This window comes from Cervus elaphus, chromosome X (genome assembly GCF_910594005.1).
Source record: "Cervus elaphus chromosome X, mCerEla1.1, whole genome shotgun sequence".
NCBI lineage: Eukaryota > Metazoa > Chordata > Mammalia > Artiodactyla > Cervidae > Cervus > Cervus elaphus.
The window spans coordinates 76199419-76222034 of record NC_057848.1 but is presented as its reverse complement, the minus strand read 5'-3'; the positions used below and the strand labels follow the sequence as shown (position 1 = coordinate 76222034).

The 22616-nt window shown below is 47.4% G+C and overlaps 1 protein-coding gene across 2 annotated transcripts; it reads left to right on the top strand.

Annotated features, from left to right (window-relative positions):
- The first annotated feature begins 397 nt into the window (after positions 1-397).
- Positions 398-18200, top strand: GABRE (gamma-aminobutyric acid type A receptor subunit epsilon). Of its 2 annotated transcripts, none has more exons than XM_043896565.1 (9): positions 398-536; positions 4659-4879; positions 5320-5387; positions 9521-9741; positions 10272-10354; positions 11737-11874; positions 15566-15718; positions 15836-16035; positions 16326-18200. In XM_043896565.1, exons 1-9 carry the CDS (start codon positions 484-486, stop codon positions 16671-16673), a joined length of 1485 nt encoding a protein of 494 aa, XP_043752500.1. In that variant the 5' UTR covers positions 398-483; the 3' UTR covers positions 16674-18200. The 2 variants fall into 2 exon arrangements, with proteins under 2 accessions (XP_043752500.1, XP_043752501.1); XM_043896566.1 differs by lacking the exon at positions 398-536 and adding an exon at positions 609-4544.
- The last annotated feature ends 4416 nt before the right edge of the window (positions 18201-22616 follow it).

Genomic DNA, 22616 nt, shown 5'->3' with positions numbered 1-22616 from the left:
ATCCCGTGGCGCACCAGCGGGCTGGCAGGGCCAGGGGTCGCAGCACCCGCATCTTGCCCCTGCCGGGCCTAGCCTGCAGTCCCTTTCCCAGCCGCAGCGGCGGCCCGCCGGTTTCCCTGCCTGGGGCCCGCGCACCGCCGGCTCGCCTCCTCCTCCCTCCCCCACGTCCCCCGCCCCTGGCTGTCTGGCAGCGCCGCAGCGGCGGCGGTGGGGGGCGGGGGGCCTTGGCGACCTGGCTTCTTCCTTGTCTCCCTCCTCCTCCCCGCGCCTGGCCGGAGCCACCCCTCCCTCTGCCGCAGCCGCGTACACGTCGTCGGAGATTTCCATCGGGGCTTAGGGGGCGGAGCCAGGCTGGGGGGCGCGGGGCGGGGCGAGTGGGAGGAGTGAAAGTTGGAGCCCGACAAAACCCTCCACGCCGCGCTCCGTGCGGCCAGACCGCGCGCAGCGACCTCCGCACAGGTGGTCGCGCCGGTCCCTGCCGCAATGTCGACCAAAGTTCTCCTGATCCTCTTGGGCACGCTGGTAATCCTTCCGTGGTGAGTCTCCAGCCCTGGACCCAGGAGTCCCCGCCCAGGCCCCGCTCCCTCTCCCCCGGAGTGAGGCCGGCTCCTGAGACCCCCGCACCCCGTGTTCCTCGAGCCCCACTCCCCGCCTGCCCCAGGCCCTCGCACGATCTACCCTGTTCCCGCGTCCGCTCGACGCACGCGGCCAGCCTTCGCCCCGCTTCCCCTAGGATGGGAGCCCCGGGCCCCTGAAGGGGCGCCAAGGAAGGAAGATGGGACGCCTGTCACCTGGCCGCTCCCGTGACCCCTCCCTTTGCCCCCTCGGAACCCCCCTTTCCAAACCACTGCAGCGGCCTGGGATCGATCGTTTCCCCCCGCCCCCCCACCTCCCAGCCTTCCCTGGGAAGAGGTGACCAGCCTGGGCAGGTTCGCGCCTCTGGGGACTGGGGGGACTTTGGGAACGTGGCGCCCAGAGGGGTGTGCGGGCAGGGGGAAGAAACTACGTTTAAAATGTTTGAGTGTTGGCTAGTGTGTTCTCTCGTTCGAAAAAAAATTTTTTTCCTCTCTTTTCTGAGCGCCTAGTGAGTACCAGGCACCGTGCCAGACAACTCTGACTTTACTTGCTTCCCTTCCCGCCGCTCCTCTTGGTGCCAGTCCCAGGCAGGAGCCTTGGTTTAGTCCAAGAGTTCCCACCCCATCCCCCTCTACCGCCAGATTCCCTCTTCCTCCCTAATGCCCCCAGACGCCCTGCTGGGTCTTGGCTGACTGGAGCCAGGGGTCAAGAATGGTCATCTCGGAGGTCTGTGGTTTTGGATCCTGCATTTCAACCCCTCCCACTCTTCCAAAGACCAACAGCAGATTTTCCCTGGAGCAGCCGGCTTCCCTCACACCTTCCTGGGGTCCTGGGACTTTGCCAGGAAGGTTATCCCCTGCGTCCCTGTCTTCTGAGAGTGAAAGAGGACTGCTTCACATTTTTTAGATGGTTTTCCATTCAGCTCCAACTGTCACAAGTTCCTAAGCTTCCTGATCTTTCTAGAAGCGTCCACCACTAGACTTGTCTTGCTTTTTTGTTTTGGGGAGGAGCACTGGGGAGATGGCTTCTCTCCCCACCCCAGAAAACTTCAGCTCATCAGGGGCAGGGCTGTGTAGCTGGTTGCTGGCTTATTGGTGCCCTGGTGAGAAGGGGGGCTGGCCTCATCAGGGGGCTTGATAAATATTTCTGAATGCGTGCTAGGAATTTCCAGTCATCCACATCCTTCCAGATGTGAACTGGACGAGTTGGGAGAGCTGACATGGTGACTGGGGCAAAAGAGGGATATAGGAGTGCAGAAGGGGGGAGGGGAGCAGAAAGGAAACCAACAGGGAAGAGGGGCTGTTGTGATGGAAACTACCCTTCCAGCCCAGGGGGAAGGACTGCAGTAACTCACACTGTCTGCTCAGGCACTGTCCACATGGTAACCTGTGACGTCATTAAAGAGCTGGGGAGGTGGCAGTGGGGTGTGCTGGCACGGGCCATCTTGAACCACCTAGCTCGGGTCCAGGCTCAGCTTAAAACCACTTGTATGACACTGGGCACAACTCCTTCCTCCATCTGGGCCTCAGTTTCTCCATCTGTAAGGTTTTGAAAAAGAAGACTCATATGGGGAAAAGAAAAGCAGTCCAGTGGCCCTTCTCATATTCTCTTCCCTTTCCCCAGCCAGCTGCCTGAGCATTCTCTGTGGGGGAGGGGTTGCAGAAATTCAGCTCCATCTTGGACCATCGCATCAAGAGGGATGTGGATGCCCGAAAAGCCCCATGGGAAGATCCCCACTAGTCCTGTGCATGAGTGTTTTTCATGTTTTTATTATTTCTAGCCGTGAAAGTTGGCTTAATGGTGAGCTGAGGAAAGGTATATACATTGTCAGCAGCTTCTTAACCCCAAGATCCCAGGATGACGGGGCTTTTTGATTTGTTTGAAATTTTTTACTGGCAAAAGCAATTTGTCAGATGACAGCAGCCTCAAGACCCTCTGATCTCATTTTCATGGCAGACATATTCTGGGACCAGAGAGGCTGTGGTGGTCTTTGGGCCTTTGCTTGTTTGTTTGTTTGCCCCTGGAAACTCAGGGATTCTGGCTGGCTGTGGACTTCTGGGAGGGGTCATGGCAGGCTCTTGGCTAACAGTCCTGATCATGCCATGCTCCCAGTCAAGTCACGAATTTTGCAGTCCCCTATTTCTCCATCCCCCCGCACCCCCCTTCCCTGCCCCACGGAGGCTGGCATGATCTATTCAGAGGACAGAGGGAAGAGCCTCAGGGAAAGAGGGCATCTCTGGATATGCTATTAGAAATGGAAATTGCTTTCCCCAAGCCCAGTTCTTCCCTTGCCCACAGTGGGAATGAGCCACCTCAGACGTGATAAATGGCATCAACTTGGCACATCTGGATGCCAATTAAGCAATTTTTAGAGTTTGAAATACTGCGGGAGCATGCATTGTGCTGCTCAAGTTGGCCTTCCCTTGGTCTGCAGTACAGAGGCCATACTCACATCTCCTGCCCTGTTAACCCCTTCTTTGAGGGAGCAAGTTGTCTAATTGATTTTGTAAACTATAAAATAATTTTGTAAGTGTAACCGAGATATAAGAGTGTAGAAACCAGGAGTGGATTTTCACAAAGGAAACATGCCCATTTAACCAGCACCTAGACCAGGAAACAGAAATTTGCCTGTCCCCTCCCCCACCCCCACCAGCTTCACCACTCTGCCCGTTTCAAGTACACCCTCTTCCCCAAAGGAAAACACTCTCCTGCCTTCCAACATCACAGATTAATTTTGATGATGGCTTTTGAAAAAGCTTTTAATTATAAATTTTTTCAAAGACAGAAAAGTACAGAGAACAGTAGAGTGAATCTCCATGTACCCATCACCAGCCTCATTAATTATCAGCTCATAGGCAGTCTTATTTTCTATGTATCCCACCCACTCTTTATTTCCAGCTTAAATTCTTTTAAAGCAAATCTCAGACATCATATCATTTCATATGTAATTATTTTAGTATGTATTTCTAGTTGTAAGGACTTCAAAAACAGAATAAAATACCACTATTACATCAAAAATGTTTAGAATGTTTTCACACTGAAAAAACTAGCCAGTCAATATTCAAATCTCCCTTATTGTATCATAAATTTTTTTTGTTTTGTTGTGTTGTGTTTGTTTTGTTTTTTATGGTTTGCCCTTTAAAATCAGGGTTCATATAAGGTCCATATATTAGCAGATTTTTATTAGCACTTTAATTTTTCAAAATGCTTTTTTAAAAAATTAGAACATATATGCAGAAAAGTGCTCAAACCATAAGTGCACGGCTGACAAGTTGTCCAAAAATGATTCACACTGATATCAAAACACCCACATCAGGGAGTGGAATACGACCAGAACCTCAAGCTGCCTGGTGTCCCCTCCCTCACTGCCTCCCAGCAAAGGAAGCATGACTCTGATTTCTAACACCATATCTCATGTGTTTTATACATTTGCAGGTGGCTTTTTTAAGTTTTAAAAATTTTTAAGTTTAATTCTTTGTGTAATATTTCGGCTGTGGCACTCAGTTTGGATTCCTGTTGACCATCTCTTTCCTAAATGATAGTCTTTGTTTTCTCTCAGTGCTCAGAGCTTCCCCCATCCCTGGCCCCCAGCTCCAATGTAGTAGAGTATCACTAAAGCAAAGGCATGCAGTGTTCTGACCCTCTCTGGGAGAGAGTGCTCTGGCTTTCCTGAGCATTCCTCACAACCCTGGCCCTTTGCCTGCCCATTTGCTCCCAGGTGGCACTGGTCAGGCAGACTGGAGACCAAGACTAGTAATGGCAGCTGATTGGCTAGAGTTCATATACCCACCTCCTCTTGCTTTTACTTTGAAAAATTATTTTAAAATCTCGAACTTGCTTTTGTTATTGATTTTTGTTGAATAAAGAATGACCATTAAAGATGGAGAGCATGGGAAGTTCCAATGGAGAGCAGCAAGTTTTAGAAGAAATTAACAAGAATAATCTGGCTCTTGATTTACTGTTACCAGGTACTCTTTAACTATGCTCTGGGTTGCCGACTTATTCACTCTGTCCCAGGAGGCACCAGCTGGGTCTGCTCAGAGTGGAGGACAGAGGTTCACTTGTTTGTTTTTATGTTCTAGCATTGAAGGACCTCAAGTTGAATCAGAGGAGGGATCCTCTGCCAGTGATGATGAGGTCTATGGCCCAAAGCCCCAGCCTCCTGAAAAGGAACTCTCCTCTGAAGAAATAAAGCCCACTGCTGTTGGTACCCATGAGAAACGTGGCAAAATGCCAACAGCCACGGAAATCCTGGATGGCATCTTCCATAACTATGACTACAAACTGCGCCCTGGCATTGGAGGTGAGTAGCAGGACATAAATCTCCCAGGCCCCGGAGGGGAGGAGGATTGAGGGCCTAAGTGTGGAGAATGGGCCTGGGGTGTAGATGGTGGTGTCCTGCATGTGGGCAGGAATAGCTGTCGCTGACGTATCAAGTAAGAGATGTCAGTGCTGGTCTCAGCAATGCTATTGACTTTGGTCTAGATTTTTCCCTTCTGTCACCCTCAGTTTTTCCAACTATAAAATGAGATGACTGGACTAGATGATTGACCTTTGAGGTATGTCCAACTCTTAACAGTCTATAAATTGGGCCTTTTCATGAGAGAAGAAAGAAAGAAATGGTATCAGATCTTGAAACCATGTAGTCTAACCCTTACCCCCTTTATTCGCCGCTGACCAAACCCTCCCTTGCCCCACACTTCTGTTTGACACTTACCTCTACCACTTCTGCTTACTTTACAGAGAGACCCACTGTGGTCACCGTTGAACTGTCTGTCAACACCCTTGGGCCTCTCTCTATCATGGACATGGTGAGTACTGAGCTTTGATTTATAGCATCTTCTAGCCTAGGGAGCTGACCCATGAGGCTTTTCAAGTACTTGGTTTTTCTGTGTCTGTAACAAAAGAGTTTTTTTGGGGGGTGGTGGATTTTAACCAACAAGGACTTGAGAAGGAGACTGAAAGGGGTAAGTTCCTTGCTGCCTGAAGAGGACCTTAGGAATCCTGACTGTATCTTCCAGTATTTCGTTCAAAATAAAAATAATAAAGCAGCTTTAAACAACACAGTGGAATGACTCTTTTCTTCTGATAATGATTTTTATGGACTTAATCCTGTAGTTATCAACTGTTGCTCTAGGACTGCTTCTCTAATTCTGCCCTAGTTTCTTATCTCCTTTGCTACTGCTGCTGTTCATCCTACTGTCACTGCTGTCCCCAGTTAGCCTGCATGAGCTCCTACTTGATATATACAAAATGCAAGGTTTCTGCCTGCCCCAGTCCACCTACTAACCCAGCCTCCTGCGTGAAATGCCTCCCGTAGTCCCAGCCCTGCTTATAGCATGAAATTCAACCGCACACTCTAGCAGCCAAGGCTCTCCATGTCGGCAGCCAACCCAGGGCTCTAGTTTTATTTTTTTTTCACTCCTTTAGAGATCACATGCACCAGTCACACTAGCGTATGGTGTTCCCAGGCTATCTTGTACTTCCGAGTCTTTGTTCAAGTGATTTCCACTTTGGGATGGCATTTTTCCAATTTTTCACCTTATCCTTCAAGATTTAACTCTAATGACATCTCTTTCACGACATCTTCCCTGACTTCTACAGCTGCTAATTGCTCCCTTTTTTACTCACACCACACTCCTTTCTCTGACTCTCAGACCTTTCTAGCATATATCACAGTTGTTTACCTGAACTTCTCTACCTCATTGTATTGTAATTATGTACTCTGTGTCTGCCTTGCTCTCTCAACTATGGGTTCCTTGATGCCAAGGACCCAGTATATGTTAGCTAAGCAAATGAATTATAAAAGATGTTTTACAAATGTCACTTTCATCTGTGGAGCCTAATAATGAGGAAGACTGGAGTAACCAACTCCATCACAGCCATAGCCTCGGCCTAGCCCAGGGCAGACACAGTTTTAGCATACACCCTGGTACCCAACAAGCACCATGTGACTGGGTGAGCTAAGTGTCTAGGCTCTGAGATAGTACTTGCGGATACACACTCAAAGGTAAGTAAATATTCATGGAAGCTCAAGGTGTTTACATAGGCTGAATGCAAGAGTGGGGTTCCCCACTGTGATGCTTTGTTTGCCTGATTCTTGGGGCACAACATACTTATGCATTGGCCATGCAAAAATTAGGACTTCCCTGGTGGCTCAGAAGGTAAAGCATCTGCCTACAATGTGGGAGACCCGGGTTTGATCCCTGGGTCGGGAAGATCCTCTGGAGAAGGAAATGGCAACCCACTCCAGTACTCTTGCCTGGAGAATCCCATGGATGGAGGAGCGTGGTAGGCTATGGTCCATGGGGTCGCAAAGAGTCAGACACAACTGAGCGACTTTACTCACTCACTCACTCATGCAAAAATTAACCTCAAAGCATAGTATCTTAAAGTGACAAATAATCATGTGGGTTAGGAATCCAGGCATGATTTAGCTGGGTTCTCTGTTTCAGGGTTTCCCAAGGCTGCAGTTAAGGTGTCAGTTGGGACTGGAGTGTCATCTGAAGACTTGACTAAGGGAGGGTCCACTTCTAAGTTCTCACGTAGTTGTTGGCAGGGCTTAGTTCTCCGGCTACTGTCTCTAGGCTTTCCACATTCCTTGCCATGTGGGCCTCCCCACAGGGCAGCTCACGTGAGGCGGGTGACTTCCCTCAGAGCGAACAAGAGCAGGAGAAAAAGTGCTCACGATTGAAGCCACAAACTTTGGGGAAGTAAGAAGGAAGAAGAGAAATGTGAGAGCAGTCAGATCTTTTTGAGTTTCTGTTGACATTTTAAAGCTATTTCCCCCTCTTCCCTTGATATCAGATTTATTCTTTGCTGTCATCAATGTGCTTACCACTAAAATAAGTATGAATTTAGCAATTAGTTTGACTAAAATTGTTGATAAACCAAGAAATACTGGGTTTTGAGCCAGAGGTTGAGGTCCTCTGATCCCATCATCATAGCCACCATTTACTCTTAATAAGAAAGGCACCTTTCAGATCATTGGTGGGAGCATGGTGAAAGTGGCCTGAAGAGTAGTAGAAAATTTGTGGCTACCACCTCCTTGTTATGTGTGTAAGATGTAATTTGGGGAAATCTGTTTCTAACATCTGCAAGAGCCTTTGCTGTGTTCCTACTCTTGTCAGCAGCACTAATCTCACGGGAAGGACTGCTACCTGACAAGCCTGAGGGATACAGTTTAATGACCCAGCCCTTACCAAACCTGGCATGTAACACAGAACTGGTCCAAAGAGGAGCCAACAACTTGATTTTCTTTGGCCGGTAACATGTTACTTTAGCCTGGGCCAAGTGCCTTTAGAAGATTCCGAACACTCATGTGGTATTAAATTTCCCAGAGAAGTCTGGCTGTCTGCATAGTTCCCCATAGTTCCTTAAAGCCGTGGAAGGTCCCAGTCCTTGTACATAGCCTGTTTTTCTCCGGTGATACTGTAGAGAGTGGTGCTTGGTGAGGAGGAGTTCCAATACCCTTCAGTCATAAATCAGAGGTTGTGGAGAGCACAGGATTTGTCCTCAGGGAGAGAAAACAAGCCCCCTTGTCAGACGGGAAAAAGTGAACCGTTAGTTATCAGTTAGTGTGTCCTGAACTTACAGTTGGAATCCGGTTAAATGGAAATGAAATGCTTGTTTGAAACCCGAGAGTATAGCACAGGAGCAAGTGTGCACCGTAGTGGGGAGGCTTCCTCTGGTTACTCAGCAGTTCTGCAGGCCGGTTTGGAGCTGCCAGCCACACAGGAGTGCAGAGCCACCCTGAAGGCCACTCGTGAGGGCTGGTGTGGCTTGACAGGGCAGGGCCGGGGGCCCTGCATGTGAATGGTAGCCAGGCTTTTTCCTGTGTGATTCTCTGGACTCCTCCAGGGAACATTCTCAGCCTTGGGGGGCTGGCTCCCTGTAATTGGCAGTGGCTCTCACCACCTTGTATCCTGAGCAGCAAAGGCAAGCAGAGATGTCTTGACCTCTGCTCCCTAACCTCGAGGGCTCTACAGGCCTCCTCGTTGTGGGTTTCTGGTTGGTGGTGTTCATTATTTGATGCAGGAAAAACTCACAGGAAAGGCTTAGGGGTCCTGCAGAGGAAAACTGGACCTTGACCCCCAAAGGGATTCTTGGAACAAGTGGAGTAAGCCCTGGAGAGTAAGGCAGGTGGAGGTGGTCCCAGGGCAGGGCCATGGCAGTAGTGTTCTGAGCATCAGAGCCAGTATGTTCCCATTAACTATTTGTTTGATTTCGAACAGACTCCTTTCTCTCTGACCTCTAAAGTAAAGGAGATTGAACTAGCCCTAAAGTTTATACCTTGGCCATGTTCTAGTACTTTCTGTTCAAGCTGCTTGCAGTTCTATTAGATTCTTTTTGTTTTCCTCCTTTCAATACCAGTGGTGCAGATTTCTAGCTTCTCATACTTCTTCCTCTTAAACTTTCTTTTTGATATTTAACAATTTATGCGATAGACCATATCTAGAGACCAAATACTTATAGGTTAATTAACATCTGTGCTCCCCAAACAAAAGCTGAAAGGGGCAACTTCATTGTATGCAATCAAAGGTGCATATGTTTACAAATGTTTAGAATGATTTTGACCTGACATCTCTGATTTGCTATGGAAATGTGGGAGCCCAGATGGTGTTAGCCTGACTGGAGTAGCATCATAGTCCTACAGGGGAGTATCAACGTGATGAGCCCAACCTTTACAATTAAGCCACCATTGTCTGTCTGTTTCTAGGTTAAATGTGTCTTCCCAGATTGCTATTCATTTGGTTTTTTTTTTTTTTCTTTTCTTTCTGGAATACATGGAAATAGACAATGTCCTTCAGCCAAACCCATGCTATTTTCCTCTGTGGAAACCTGAGTGGGCTCCTGTCTATTAGATAGGTCCATCACAAGATGGCACAGGAATGTTCTTTGTCTGCACAGCCCCAAATGTGTGCTTTTCTATCCTTGCCACCAGGAATACACCATTGACATCACCTTCTGCCAGACTTGGTATGACGAACGCCTTCGTTTCAATGGCAGCTTTGAGAGCTTTGTTCTGAGTGGCAACTTGGTGAGCCTGCTGTGGGTCCCAGACACCTTTTTTAGGAATTCTAAGAGGACCCATGAGCACTCAATCACCATGCCCAACCAGATGGTCCGCATCCACAAGGATGGCAAGGTGTTGTACACCATCAGGTATGTCAAGCTTCTGGAGTCTTGCCTCCTGTGACTCTTCTTCCCCTTCTGAGAATTTTTGCCAAAGAAACGTGGACTGAGGTTTCATCCTGAATGATACTTCTAAGGGCCCCTCCAGCTTTCCCAGACCATGAGCTCAATCCCTTGGTGTATAGACATACATACTAAAGCCTCAGAATAAGAAGATATTGCTTAAGGCCACAGCCCGAGTTTATGGCATAGCTGGGACTGATATCTGGGTGATATGGGGCCAGGGAGGTGGTAAACAGTGGGAGAGTGTTGACAGGTCCTTGAAGCTGGGATGAGCAAGAAACACAAGCCCATCTGAGCTGGTCCATACATTTCTCTGATGATGGAGGCCAGAGTAACCAGATACTTCCAAGTTGTTCTTCAACTCTTTTTGTCTCTCCTTTGAGCTCTTTGTCTCAAATCCCACCATTGCCACTCATTGGTGGTGGTCCCCAGGCCCAAGCTGGGTGGATACTTAAGTGTTCAGGGCCAGCCTAATGAGGCTCCTTTCTCCCTTCCAGGATGACCATTGAGGCTGGATGCTCACTCCACATGCTCAAATTTCCAATGGACTCTCACTCTTGCCCTCTGTCTTTCTCTAGCTGTGAGTACCTTCTTAGGTTTCTGGGACCCCAGAGTCATCACACTGGGCCCCTTCTTCTCATCCTTGCCCCTTACATGTTTCTGCCTTTGTTTTTTTCCCTTAAGATGGTATCAAGGTTGCCCAGGGCCTCCCAGTCCATCCTCATCTCCTTTCCTGCTGACAATGCTGTGTTGCTTAACCTGGGCTTCATGTTGGCTTCCTCCTTCTCCTTTCCACCCCATTTCAAATCAGTCACCCGCCTCTAAAGTGTATCTCAAGTACGTCTGCTCTCCATCTTCACTGTCACTACTACCTTGGTTTAGGTCTTTGTCATCTTCCACTTGGACTTTGCAACATATGCACTTTGAAGCTGACCATGTCCAACACTAAATACACAGTCTCCTCCCAACCTCTACCCTCAAAACAAATGCATTGCTTCTGTGTTCCCATCTGTCTCATTGAAAGGCACCACCAACCACTCAGTTTTCAAAGCCAAGAACTTTGATGCTTCTTTCTTCTTCACCTCCTACATCTATCCAATCAACACATCCTGTTGGTGTTCCCTCCAGAATCTCTATTGATCTTATTTCTCTGCATTCTCTCTGCCACAGCTTTGACTCCTGCCTTTGTTCATTTTATTGTGCCTGAGTTATTGCATTGGGCTCCCATAACTGGTCTCCCTGTCAACAGGCCATCCTCATATAAGAGCTAGAGTGACCTAGTGGAAGCATCATCTAGACTAGGTTACTCCTTAGTTTCAAATCCTTCCTGAACTCTCGAATCAATTCCAAATTGCTTAAAATAGCACTCAAGGCCCTTCATGAACTGGCCCCTGCAATCCACTCCTACATACCTCATCCATCTTCTGTGAGCCAGCCGTCCTGAACTTTTAACGTTTCCATAATACATGAGACATTTTCACCTTCCTGTGCAAAGAACACACTCCTTACCCTTTCAGCCTCATCTGTACAGAGAATATTTATACTGGACTTTTAAGACTTACTGAGCATGTCACCCACTCTATGGAATCGTCTTTTCTGGGTGTGTCCCCAACTGATCTTTCCCTCCTTTGTTTCCCCACTGTCCAACGGGCAAAGGTTTCTCAGAGGAATTCCAACAATTACAGATGTATACTCACTGTCTTATTCAATAAAATGTGAATGCTTGAAGGCAGGGCTCCTGCCTTGCTCATCTCTGTGTGTCTAGCACAGGGCGTGGTACTGAGGAATGCTAAGTGAATGCACTTACTGGATGGACTTCAATAATGAGGTAAGATAAGTAAGGCCCCACAGCTGGTGAAGTCAGAGTCAGGACTCCAGGGCATTGCTCAGACACCATGCTGTTGGAGGCCTCAGCTTGGCTTCCCAGTCTCACATGACTCGTCTTCCCACATTGCCTTACAGTTTCCTATCCTGAGAATGACCTAATCTACGAGTGGGAAAATTTCACACTTAAAATCAATGAGAGTAATTCCTGGAAGCTCTTCCAGTTTGACTTTACAGGAGTGAGCAACACGACTGAAACTGTCACAACCCTGGCTGGTAAGTGCACCTTTGAGCCAGGGCTAGCCAGAGGCCCAGGAGGGTGGTAAGGATGACTGAAGGTGGCCATCCATTCATCCAAATGCTATGTACTCATTCCATGACAATATAACATGGCTCCTGTCTTATAAATGCTAAGCACTTATAACTGTTTGCAGAGGAAACTGAGACTTTGTAACTATGTCTCAGTCTCATCTGCAAAGAAGTAAGTGCTTTGCCAAGCCCCGGAGAGGGTAGGTGAGTAGATAAAGTTCTGTTGCTGTCAGAATTTGCAACTAGACTTGTCATGCAGACCTTTTGGTTTCCAGCACTTTGTTACAACTGACCTACTTGGACACTTGGGGAAATGGAGGTCATGTGAGTTCTCCATACTCAAAGCAATCCAAGTGGTTCCAGTTGAGTGGGATTCAATCTGTCCTGATGGGAGGTGGAGGCTAAAGTTCTGTCATCAGCTATGTGAGAGCTGGGATAATCTGGAAGAGGTTTCAGCAGCTACAATACCTGCCATATCAACATTTCTTTTAAAGGAGCAGCCCTGACACGCACAGATTCCCGTCAAAGGCTTCGTGGTGGATTCAACTTGGATGGTTATCATTGGTTTTCTGACCTTGTCCCTCACAAGGACTAAAGGGGAGGGTCCTGGGTCTCTTATACTTTAGCTCCCAATTAGATGTGAGTTTCTTTGCTTGTGTTCCTAGGTGATCTGAATGAGGAGCCAAGGGGCCTCCCTGGGGCTGCTCCGGGAGCAGCCTTTTCACACATTCTGACCAGTCAGGGCAGTGGCGGCTCTGCCTTCACCATTTCCAGCCTGCGGATGGAACCAGTCACCCAGCCAGCCATTTGCCATGGAAGGCATCTTGCTTGGCTTCCGTGTGGCTAGGCGGAAAATCTGCTTTTGCTTTACTCGTTGAGTTGGTCCCTGGGTGAGGAATAGTCCATGCTCATCTGGCTAGAGCTTTGCTTGCACAGTACTAGACACGGGTAGAAGGCTGCTTTACAAGCACTTTCCTTTTTTCTCGGGGGCTCTGGGTAAGCAATTTTACTCCCTTTGACTTGGGACCCTTGCTCTTCTGCCAGCTGACCATTGGCATGCCTCTTACGTTTCTGCACCTTGGTTTCCCGAGACAGGTGGGGATCCATCATCAAAAGCAGCAGGAGACAAGGCCCAAGGGCTTTCAAGTCACTAGTGGTTCCGTTTAGTAGATGATTGTACATTGTTTCAAAATGGTACCCTAGTGACTACAAAGCCCCAGAGGCAGCATCATCACCAGTGACAATAGGTAAGCACCCCACCCTCCTTGGAAGAGAGGAGAGTTCGTGAGAGAAAGGAGAAGCCCTCCTTTATGTTCTGTGAGAGATGAGTTGAACTTGAATCATGGTTTCTTCAGTATCATAGTTATCTTTGGGACTGGTCCCAACTCTTTCGGTCAATCCCTGGGCAATTCACTCTGTCTGGAGTAGACTTAGGTCCTAAGCTCCTAAGGGTTTAGAATGCAGTGCTAGCTTGGTACTCTGGCCACTTTGGGCCTTCAACCAGAGAATCTCTGCTTCAGGAGCCTTACCCCCAGTGAGTGAGACATCTTTCACTGCTGGCTGTTGAGCCTTTGACACAGAATTCACTGATGATTAGCATTTTGCTTTCTTGCAAGGGAGTTTCTTCCTTTGCTAGACAACTGTTCATCGGAAAAACCTCTCTGTTCATCTGAAATTGAAGTCTCTGGAACTTCCACTCGTTAGACTTAGTTCTTTTTCCCTAGAACTACTGAGCTTCCAGTAAATCTAGTCAATCTTCCACAGGGTCAAGATCAAAGAGCCAGTATTATGGTTCCAACCCTGGATCGTATTATTTTATAGACTATACAGCTGTAGTTCTTTTTCCTCCCCTTTGTTCTTCAAAGCTTTGGCTCCACTCATCCTTCTAGTCTCAGTCCCCTGGACACGGTCTTTTCCATTGTGTTCCTGTGACAGTGCAGTGACCAACTGTGCTCTGGTTGAGGCAGATAAGAGCAGGAAGCATCTTTATAGCTTTTCTCCCCCTCTGGCTCCTCAGCCCCAGATATCTTTTTTCCCTTACCCATGCTCCTCCATTCCTCAGAAATAAGAAAGTGTGTGTTAGTACCTTCACTTGGCCTTAAAGGATAAGTTCCCATCTGTTGAAAAGTAGAGAAGGTTCTTCTTTGGTGAAATAGACAAAATAAAAATAGAAAAAGCCGATAGGATAATCAATCTTATTGCAACAAGAATATATTAACTCAGCAAAGTTTTGTGCAGAGTGGCTATAGCTAAATAGGGCCATTTTAATTGCAGTCAAGACCACAGGACAAGGAGCTAGGATCTTGATAAAAAACATTCTGGCTAGTAGGTAAGGATGAGTGGTCCCTGCAGCAGCCCCGGAGGAGTTCAATCCGCAAAGCTGCTATTCTGGACACAGGTATTCAGCTGGCCCCAGGCAACTTCCTGGCCTTTTCCAGAAGATTCTGAGAAGTCTTGCCCCTTGAGTGTCAGTGCTGCCAAGGTGAGTAGGAAAGGCTCGTCTTCCCATTCAGTCCCAACATACCCAGACTTGCTGGGCAGGTGATCTATTTTCTAAAATAGGAGGACACATGGACAGGTTAGTGTTCTGGTCTACTTTACAGAACTGTTTCCAGGCAGCAGCAAGAGTTGCTGTGCATCTGCTGGGTTCTAGGCTGTGCTGGGCTGGAATGGGCAGGAATGTAGCAACAGGGCTCAGATGAGACCTGCCCTAAAGAGGTTTAAAAACCCACCTAATAAGGCCAGTGAATTCTATAGCATCACTGAAGTGGAGAGTTGGAGCTTAGTTTCCCTGAGGAGCCAGAATTTGAACTATTGTAAACCCAACATGATGTTGAGAGTGAAAAGAGATATTCTGGCTTCAGAAAGACCTCCAGAATCCCTGGGGGTCATGATAAGCATGCAGAGTGTTTGGGCATGTCAGAGTATAAGGCAGCATGAAGGGTCCAATAGAAGATGTCAAGTGGAGATAGAGGCTGTCCTCAGGTCCTGCACAAACCATCACTGCCTAGGCTGAGAGCCAACATCAAGGACACGATACCCAATGAATGCGAAAACCTCAGTCAGCCTTGTGGATGTATGTTCTGCAGACCTAACATCTAGAGGACTGACTGAAATTTTCACTTTCAGCTAAGTCTTCTATTTTCTTGAAACACTCATTTTGGGCAAGGATAATAGACTAAGAACAGGAGTCCAGGGTTCGAATATTGGTATAAATATCCACATTATCTCAAGGAAGCTGAGTAGATAGGGTTAGCTTAGAGTAGGGTGTGGACATGGAGGCCTCAGTCAGCCACCTGGACATTAGCCATGTGTTTCTGATATCTAGAGGGCTAACTGATTTTACTGTCTTCACTTGACTATTCTGCTCCCTATCCTGGAAATATGGATGTGGGGTGTGTGACAGTGAACTGAGAAATAAGTGATGAAGGTTCTAGCCCTGGCTTGACTCTTAACTGACCATGGGCCTGGCAGTAAGTCTCCTCTCGGGCTTCCTCTGTGTCTGTGTGTGTGGCATTGCCTTACTGTGCCTCTGTCCGAGGACCATGGTGGGCATCCCATGAGCCCCTATTGGGCCCTTAGTATGCATGTCCTTCTGCATGTGGGACACCCTCGTGGCAGTGCTGTAGTGAGGAGGTATTTTTTAAATATCTTCCAGGTGATTTTGTAGTCATGACGCTTTACTTCAACGTGAGCAGGCGGTTTGGCTTTGTGGCCTTTCATAACTATGTTCCTTCCTCTGTGACCACAATGGTCTCCTGGATTTCCTTTTGGATCAAGAAAGAATCTGCTCCAGCCAGGACTTCTCTAGGTAAGTGGATGAAGTAGGCATCTCCTTGAGGCACAGAATTGCCTTTTCTGGGGGCCTTTCCAAAGTGTAATATATAAGCTAGTGGTGCCGTCCACCTCCACTCATCTCCTTTCACAGGGATCACCTCTGTACTCACCATGACCACTTTGGGCACCTTCTCTCGGAAGAATTTCCCACGCGTATCCTATATCACAGCCTTAGATTTCTACATCGCTATCTGCTTCGTCTTCTGCTTTTGTGCTCTGATGGAGTTTGCTGTGCTCAACTTCCTGACCTACAACCGGACAGCGCCCCGTGGTTCTCCCATACTTCGCCATGTATGAGCTGGTATGGGAGTGGTGGCAAGGCTTTGGAGGACGGAGGCATGCAAGTAGGGCACTGGCACTCATGACACGTGGGTGGCCAGCTCACCAAGTAATGAGGGGTAACCTGGGGCTTTGGGGGCATTGGGTAAATTTTCGGGTGTGATGGTGGAAATTCTGGGGTGGGGGGTGTGGGGAAAGAAACAGAGTGCCAAGCACTGAGCCCTTGGGAATCCTTGAGACAGCACCTGGGCTTGATTCATCTTCCGTTGACTCGTTCTGACTTCTTTGCTCCTTCCTTTCAGCCTCGTGCCCCGATCCGTGTGCGCATCCCTGTCATTGAGCATCCGGAAGCTTTTGTGTGCGACATTGAGGACTCCGAGGAGGAGGAGGCGGGGGAGAGTGAGGAAGACGAAGGCCCATCCTGCCCAGCCCGGCAGGCCGCCAGGCCAAGCCGCCCCCGGCGCTCTGCTGGCTGCAGCAGGTGGTGCGATAAGTACTGTTGCATGGTCCCCACTTGTGACGCCAGCAGCTGGCAGCAGGGCCGCCTCTTCATCCATGTCTACCGCTTGGATAACTACTCGCGAGTGATTTTCCCAGTCACCTTCTTCTTCTTCAATGTGATCTATTGGCTTGTTTGCCTTAACCTGTAGGTGCCAGCTGGTACCCTGTGGGGCAGCCTCCCCAGTTCCCCAGGAGGTCCCACAGCCTTTGCTAAGGGAGTTGGAGGAAAGCAGCAACCAGAGAATGTCTTTCCTTCCCCTTCCCCAGCCGGCAGCTGGCAGGGCTCCTTGCCAGTCGCACCCCACCTGGCCCGTTCACCAAATCTCCTTAGTGGCCCATCTCAAGTAGAATGGCCCCATCTCTGTTCTTCCCGGGGCATGTGTGACACTCAGGCTTCGAAACGTAGACTCAGCAACCAGCTCCCTAAGATGGTGTCCATGTGTGAGCGGATTAGCCATCTCCCCAAAGGGCTAACACCCACTGCCTTTTCCCAGAAACCCAGCACTGCCTTTGTGGTGCTCTGGGCCTAGCTCTGGCCTCAGCCTCAAAGTGCACACACCAGCTGCTTGCCTGATCCTGGCACCTCCTAATGATGCCGGGCAGCAGCGTAACAGGGAGGGGATCTCGGTCCTAGGTCCAATTATTATATTCTTGACTCTTGTCTCCCTGCCCTCCCTTCCCCTGCATATGGATGGGCACTGGCGTGATTCCTTTAGGAGGAAAGGGGAGCCAGCAAGTGAGGACAGTACCCCTCCCTCTGCTGCTGTGACACCTCCCTCTTCCCTCCCCGCAGGCCTTCATTGCTCATCTCCACCACCAGTTCAATGCCTTGCATCCAGTGGGTGTCTATTTTTGTGTGATGATAGTAATGACCCCCTGCTTTGTATGCCCCTTTCTTCCTCCCCCTTGGCCCCTGTGACTTTTCTGTGACTTCCCCGGTGACTTTCCCAGCCCCAACCCAGGTGCTAGGCCATGGTGACTTCCCGGGGCCAAGAAACTAAGGGAATTCTGCTCTCTGCTGTGGGCATTACCCGCATTGATTGGTGCCCAGTCGAGGCACAGCATAGGAGTTCTGCCACTTCCTTGACCCCTGGACCTGTGAGCAGGTCCACTCCTATTTCTGGGGGCACTCTGACAATCACAATCAATCAATTGAATTCCCTTAAATTTGTACAGCACTTTACCTTTTGCAAAAGCACTTTTGACAAATTATTTCTATTTTGAGCCTCATAGCCCAGTGATATATTCAGGGCAGGATTCTTATCCCCATTTTGCAGATGAGAACCCTGAGGCACAGATTTCTATGGGACTGTGGATCTCACTGGAAACTACCCAGGAGCCCACTGTCATGTGACAGGGCTAGGCAGCTCTTTCCACCATGATTTGATTCTATAGCCTCTGCTGGCACCCCAGTGGCAGGGCCCAGAGTGGCAGCCTCTTTTCAGCATTGGCCTGCTCAATTCCTGGGCCTCAGGTGCTCAGACTGCCCCAAAGATCTAATCTCTCCTGGCTCTAGTAACCCAGTGAGGTGAATTTAGACACGCCCCAATGCTTGTATATGCTGAATGAAATCTGTGTCTGTATTTTATTGGGTGGGTGGGTAGGGTGGGGCTCCATCTGCTTTTTGTCACCATCAACTGTAAAGGGGAAATATATCAATAAATATGTCAGCAAAGCATAAAAAATGTTACGGCTGGTTTCTTCGGTGTTCAAGTTTGTTCTCTGCGGGGGTTTTATTTTATTTTTTTTATTTTTACTTACTTATTTTTGGCGTCACTGGGTCTTTATTGCTGTGCACGGGCTTTCTCTAGTTGTGGAGAGCTGGGGCTACCTTCTTGTTGGGGTGTGAAGGCTTCTCATTGCGGTAGCTTCTCTTGCTGTGGAGCTGTGGAGCACACGCTCGAGGGCGTGGGTTTCAGTAGTTGCAGCTCACTGGCCCTAGAGTATGGGCTCAGTAGTTGTGCACAGGCTTAGTTGCCCTGTGGCATGTGGAAACTTCCCGGGCCAGGGATCAAACTTGTGTCCCCTGCATTGGCAGGTGGATTTTTAACCACTGGACCACCGGAGAAGTTTTCTGCTGAGGTTTTAAACCTTAACTCAGTGACTCAAATCTTTGTCTGTTATCCTCCCCCATCTATGACCCCTAGACCTACCACACACTTGCCATGTACTTTTCTTTCAGTGGAGAACTTAAGGGAAGACACTGGCCAAGTGAGCGCCCCCCTTTACTGATTTCCTTACTTACTCCTATGCCTCTTCTCCCTTCCATGTTTCTTTTGCTTTGCCCATCATTCTAGCTTCATCTAGTCAGCTTCCTAAAGATCATCAGACTCAGAACACTCCCCATTTAAAGATGGGGATGCTGAGGCAACTATCACACAACCAGTCAATAGTGGAGTGGGATGAAGTCAATACCCTGTCTTGGCTTAGAACAAGCCTGGAGATCTTGGTTGATTACCCTTCAAATGAACTTTCTAAAGGTATATTGGGAAGTGTTGGCCCTGGCATCCTTTGACACATCCAGCTCTAAGGAAAGTCAGAAATGATAATAAGAACCAAGCAAGAGACAAAATGGCATCTGAACAGCCAACGGTTTTGCCATAAAGTTCTTGAAATGATGCACACGTTCCCTGTAAGAAATCTACATGCCTTTACTCTATATTTTCTGATGTCCTAACCCATGACACATTACAATTAATAACAAGTAACAAGGAAAATAGTTGCTCACTTTTAGTTATATTAGATGCAAGGATGGGAGGATAGAAAGCCTGGCTCCTGAGCAATGAGGACATGCAAATTTGTGAACACTCATATTTAAATGCATTTTGAAACATAGTGCAAACCTGATTTCTTCAACACACTACAGTAAAGCTAAAAACAAAATTCCTTCCATTAGTAAATTTTAGGAAGCTCATGTAAACAGTTCTTTAAAAATGAAGAAAATAAAATCATTATTGGGTGCATAATATAAAAAAATCAAATTAATGAAGAAAAAACTCCATATGCTTAAAAACACATGGGATGCAGCCAGCACCATATTCGGAGAAAAATTCATGATTTAAGCATTTCAATTACTGAGCACAATGGAAGATAAATGAGTTAAGCATGGAAACCTAGAAACTGGAAAAAGGATAAAAGCACATTACATCTTAGAAAAGTTTGAGGGAAAGAGAGATTTAAAAATTAATTAGTGTCAGGAGAACTAGCTACTCATTTAAAAATAAATAAAACTGGGTCACCGTCTCTTTCTTTACATCAGCATCACAGATGAATCAAACATTTTAAAACTTTTTAAGAAAATCCTAAGATAATATGGGTGAATATGTTTTCTTGGGATGGGAAAGGCCTTTATAAGCATGACATAAAACACCAGAAACTGTAAAGGGAAGTGCTGAAAATTTTGTTCATACTAAGAAATAGTAAGTAAAGGAAAAGCAAAAAAAAAAAAAAAAAAATGTATAACAAAACACACTGTCAGTGGTGAGTTTTTCTGGGAAGCAATCTCTGAGACAGAGATTAGCATGTAGGGGGTTGATTGGGGAGTGCTCTTAGGGTCATTGCAGCCACCATCAGGTCCTCAGCTGTACACGTGAGGAGCTTTGGAGTTGGGGTGGATTTTCCAAATTGTCACAAATCAGGGCAAGGAGGCTAGGCATTTATACTCTTGCATTTATCAGTTACTGGATGTGAGCATGAACTTGCAAGGGATATGAACTTGGGTGTGTCTGGAGAAGGACTCAGTTGAAGTGGTCAACCTCCAACAATCTCAGCAGTTGGAGAAACAAGAGCTTCAGGGTCAAAGAGGTAGGGATGTGGAAGGCCTTGGTAACACACCACAGCATCCTCCATAGTTCATTCCTCACTTTGTTCAGGCTCATTTACTTCAGATAAATAAAATCTGAAACAATTCACCTATGTTGAGTGTCTTTTCCTGAGGAAAACTTAAAAGATCAGTGAAACACTCTCTAGCACCTCCCACTGGAGCTGGTTTTAGGACCTTAACTGATAAACATCATGTCTATGTTGCACTTCAATTCTGGATTTCCTCTCACTCACAGCTAGTATCTCTCCTGGTATAGGTGGCTTACTTGGTTGAGTGGCTATGCCTCGTCCTTGAAGGGTCTGAGATCTGGATACCTTGTTCATCTCAAGCCATGAGCTGGAGGACTTGTTTGTCATTTCCAAGGGATACCTAAGTGGGTCACCTAGACATCAAACCTTTTCTTGCCTGTCTCCATTGTATGCAGTGCCTTTATCTTCTCCCAATTATTAGGGTCAATTTCCCCTGTCAGGAAGGAGATTTGTGATTTGGTGCCAAAAGTGACTGGGCACTAGCCATGAATTAAAATTTAATTAAAATTTAATTTGTTGTCCTCTGGTGAAGGCACAATCTGGGAGCCAAGAACTAAACTTGTAGAACCCTGAATTATGAGGATAAAAGTACAAATTCCTCCAGTGGATCACTGGGAGTGATGACACCTATTCCTACTCCTTAGTTCCCAAACTTATATATCTCCTTTATAATGGTCATTGACTTAGGATATATAATGTTTCCTGGCGGGTAACACCCCATCCTCTCAAGGTATCATCTACAAACTGAAACTTTAGTTGTGCTTTCAACACACCATTTCATCATTTTACGATGATGTGGTATGTAATAACATCCCAGGCATCTGCCCAGTGTTGAACTCCTTTGGCCACAAGTGGATCTCTGGGTCCATTTCAAGTTATATATAATCTTGTCTTAGTGCTCTTGACTAGTGGAGTTGTCTGATATCCTCCAGAAAATAAAGGCTAACCCATATCCATAATGTGCTGATTGCAATTGAGAGGCATCATTGCCCCATGCAAGTCTGAAATGACTCACTGTAGTCAACTTGTCCCCAAGTCACTTGTCAATTCTCTTCAAGAATGGTCATATACTGGGACTTGCCATTGATCTCTGTTTAGCATGATCAATAGCTAAATCAGCCTTAGTGAGTTGGTGACTATGCTGTTGCTGCTGCTGCTAAGTAACGTCAGTCGTGTCCAATTCTGTGTGACCCCACCAGGCTCCCATCCCTGGGATTCTCCAGGCAAGAATACTGGAGTGGGCTGCCATTTCCTTCTCCAGTGCATGAAAGTGAAAAGTGAAAGTGAAGTCACTCAGTCGTGTCCGACTCTTCACGACCCCATGGACTGTAGCCTACCAGGTTCCTCCGTCCATGGGATTTTCCAGGCAAGAGTACTGGAGTGGGGTGCCATTGCCTATGTAAAACCTCAACCCTGTCATTGTGGTAGGGTTGCCAAATTAAGAAAATGAAAAGCTAAGATATCAGTCAATTTTGAATTTTAGAAAAATAACACATAAATACTAGCATAAGAATGCTTTATTTGAGGTTACACTGTGTCCCAAACTCAGGTTAGCTTGCTTCTTGACAACCAGGTTGGGTATGGCATAAGCCCTCTTGGAGGAGGTTGCCATTAACCCCACCATAGAACTGCCAGAACTTACACAGGACTAGGAAATACTCTTGGAGGGTACAACAGAACCTTGGGCACCAGACCCAGGAGAAAGGAGCAGTGACCCCACAAGAGACTGACCCAGACTTGCCCATGAATGTCCAGGAGTCTCCAGCTGAGATGTGGGTTGGTGGTGGCCTGCTGCAGGGTTGGGGGCACTGAGTGTAGCCGTATATGCATGGGATCTTTTGACAGAGGTCACCATAATCCTCATTACCTCTACCATAGTTTGGTCCCAGGTAAATACCAGGGAGGGAACACAGCTCCACCCATCAACAGGAAACTGGATTAAAGATTTACTGAGCATGGCCCTGCCCATCAGAACAAGACCTAGTTTCCCCCTCAGTCAGTCTCTCCCATCAGGAAGCTTCTATAAGCCTCTTATCCTTCTCCATCAGAGAGCAGACTGAAAACCACAATCACAGAAAACTGACCAATCTAATCACATGGACCACAGCCTTGTCTAACTCAATGAAACTATGAGCCATGCCATGTAGGGCCACCCAAGACGGACGGATCATGGTGGAGAGTTCTGACAAAATGTGGTCCACTGGATAAGGGAATGGCAAACCACTTCAGTGTTCTTGCCT

Coding starts and splice junctions, on each gene's coding strand:
- GABRE (XM_043896565.1), top strand. CDS start 484: ATGTCGACCAAAGTTCTCCTGATCCTCTTGGGCACGCTGGTAATCCTT. Junction 537..4,658: donor ACGCTGGTAATCCTTCCGTG/GTGAGTCTCCAG, acceptor TTTATGTTCTAG/CATTGAAGGACCTCAAGTTG. Junction 15,719..15,835: donor TCCAGCCAGGACTTCTCTAG/GTAAGTGGATGA, acceptor CTCCTTTCACAG/GGATCACCTCTGTACTCACC.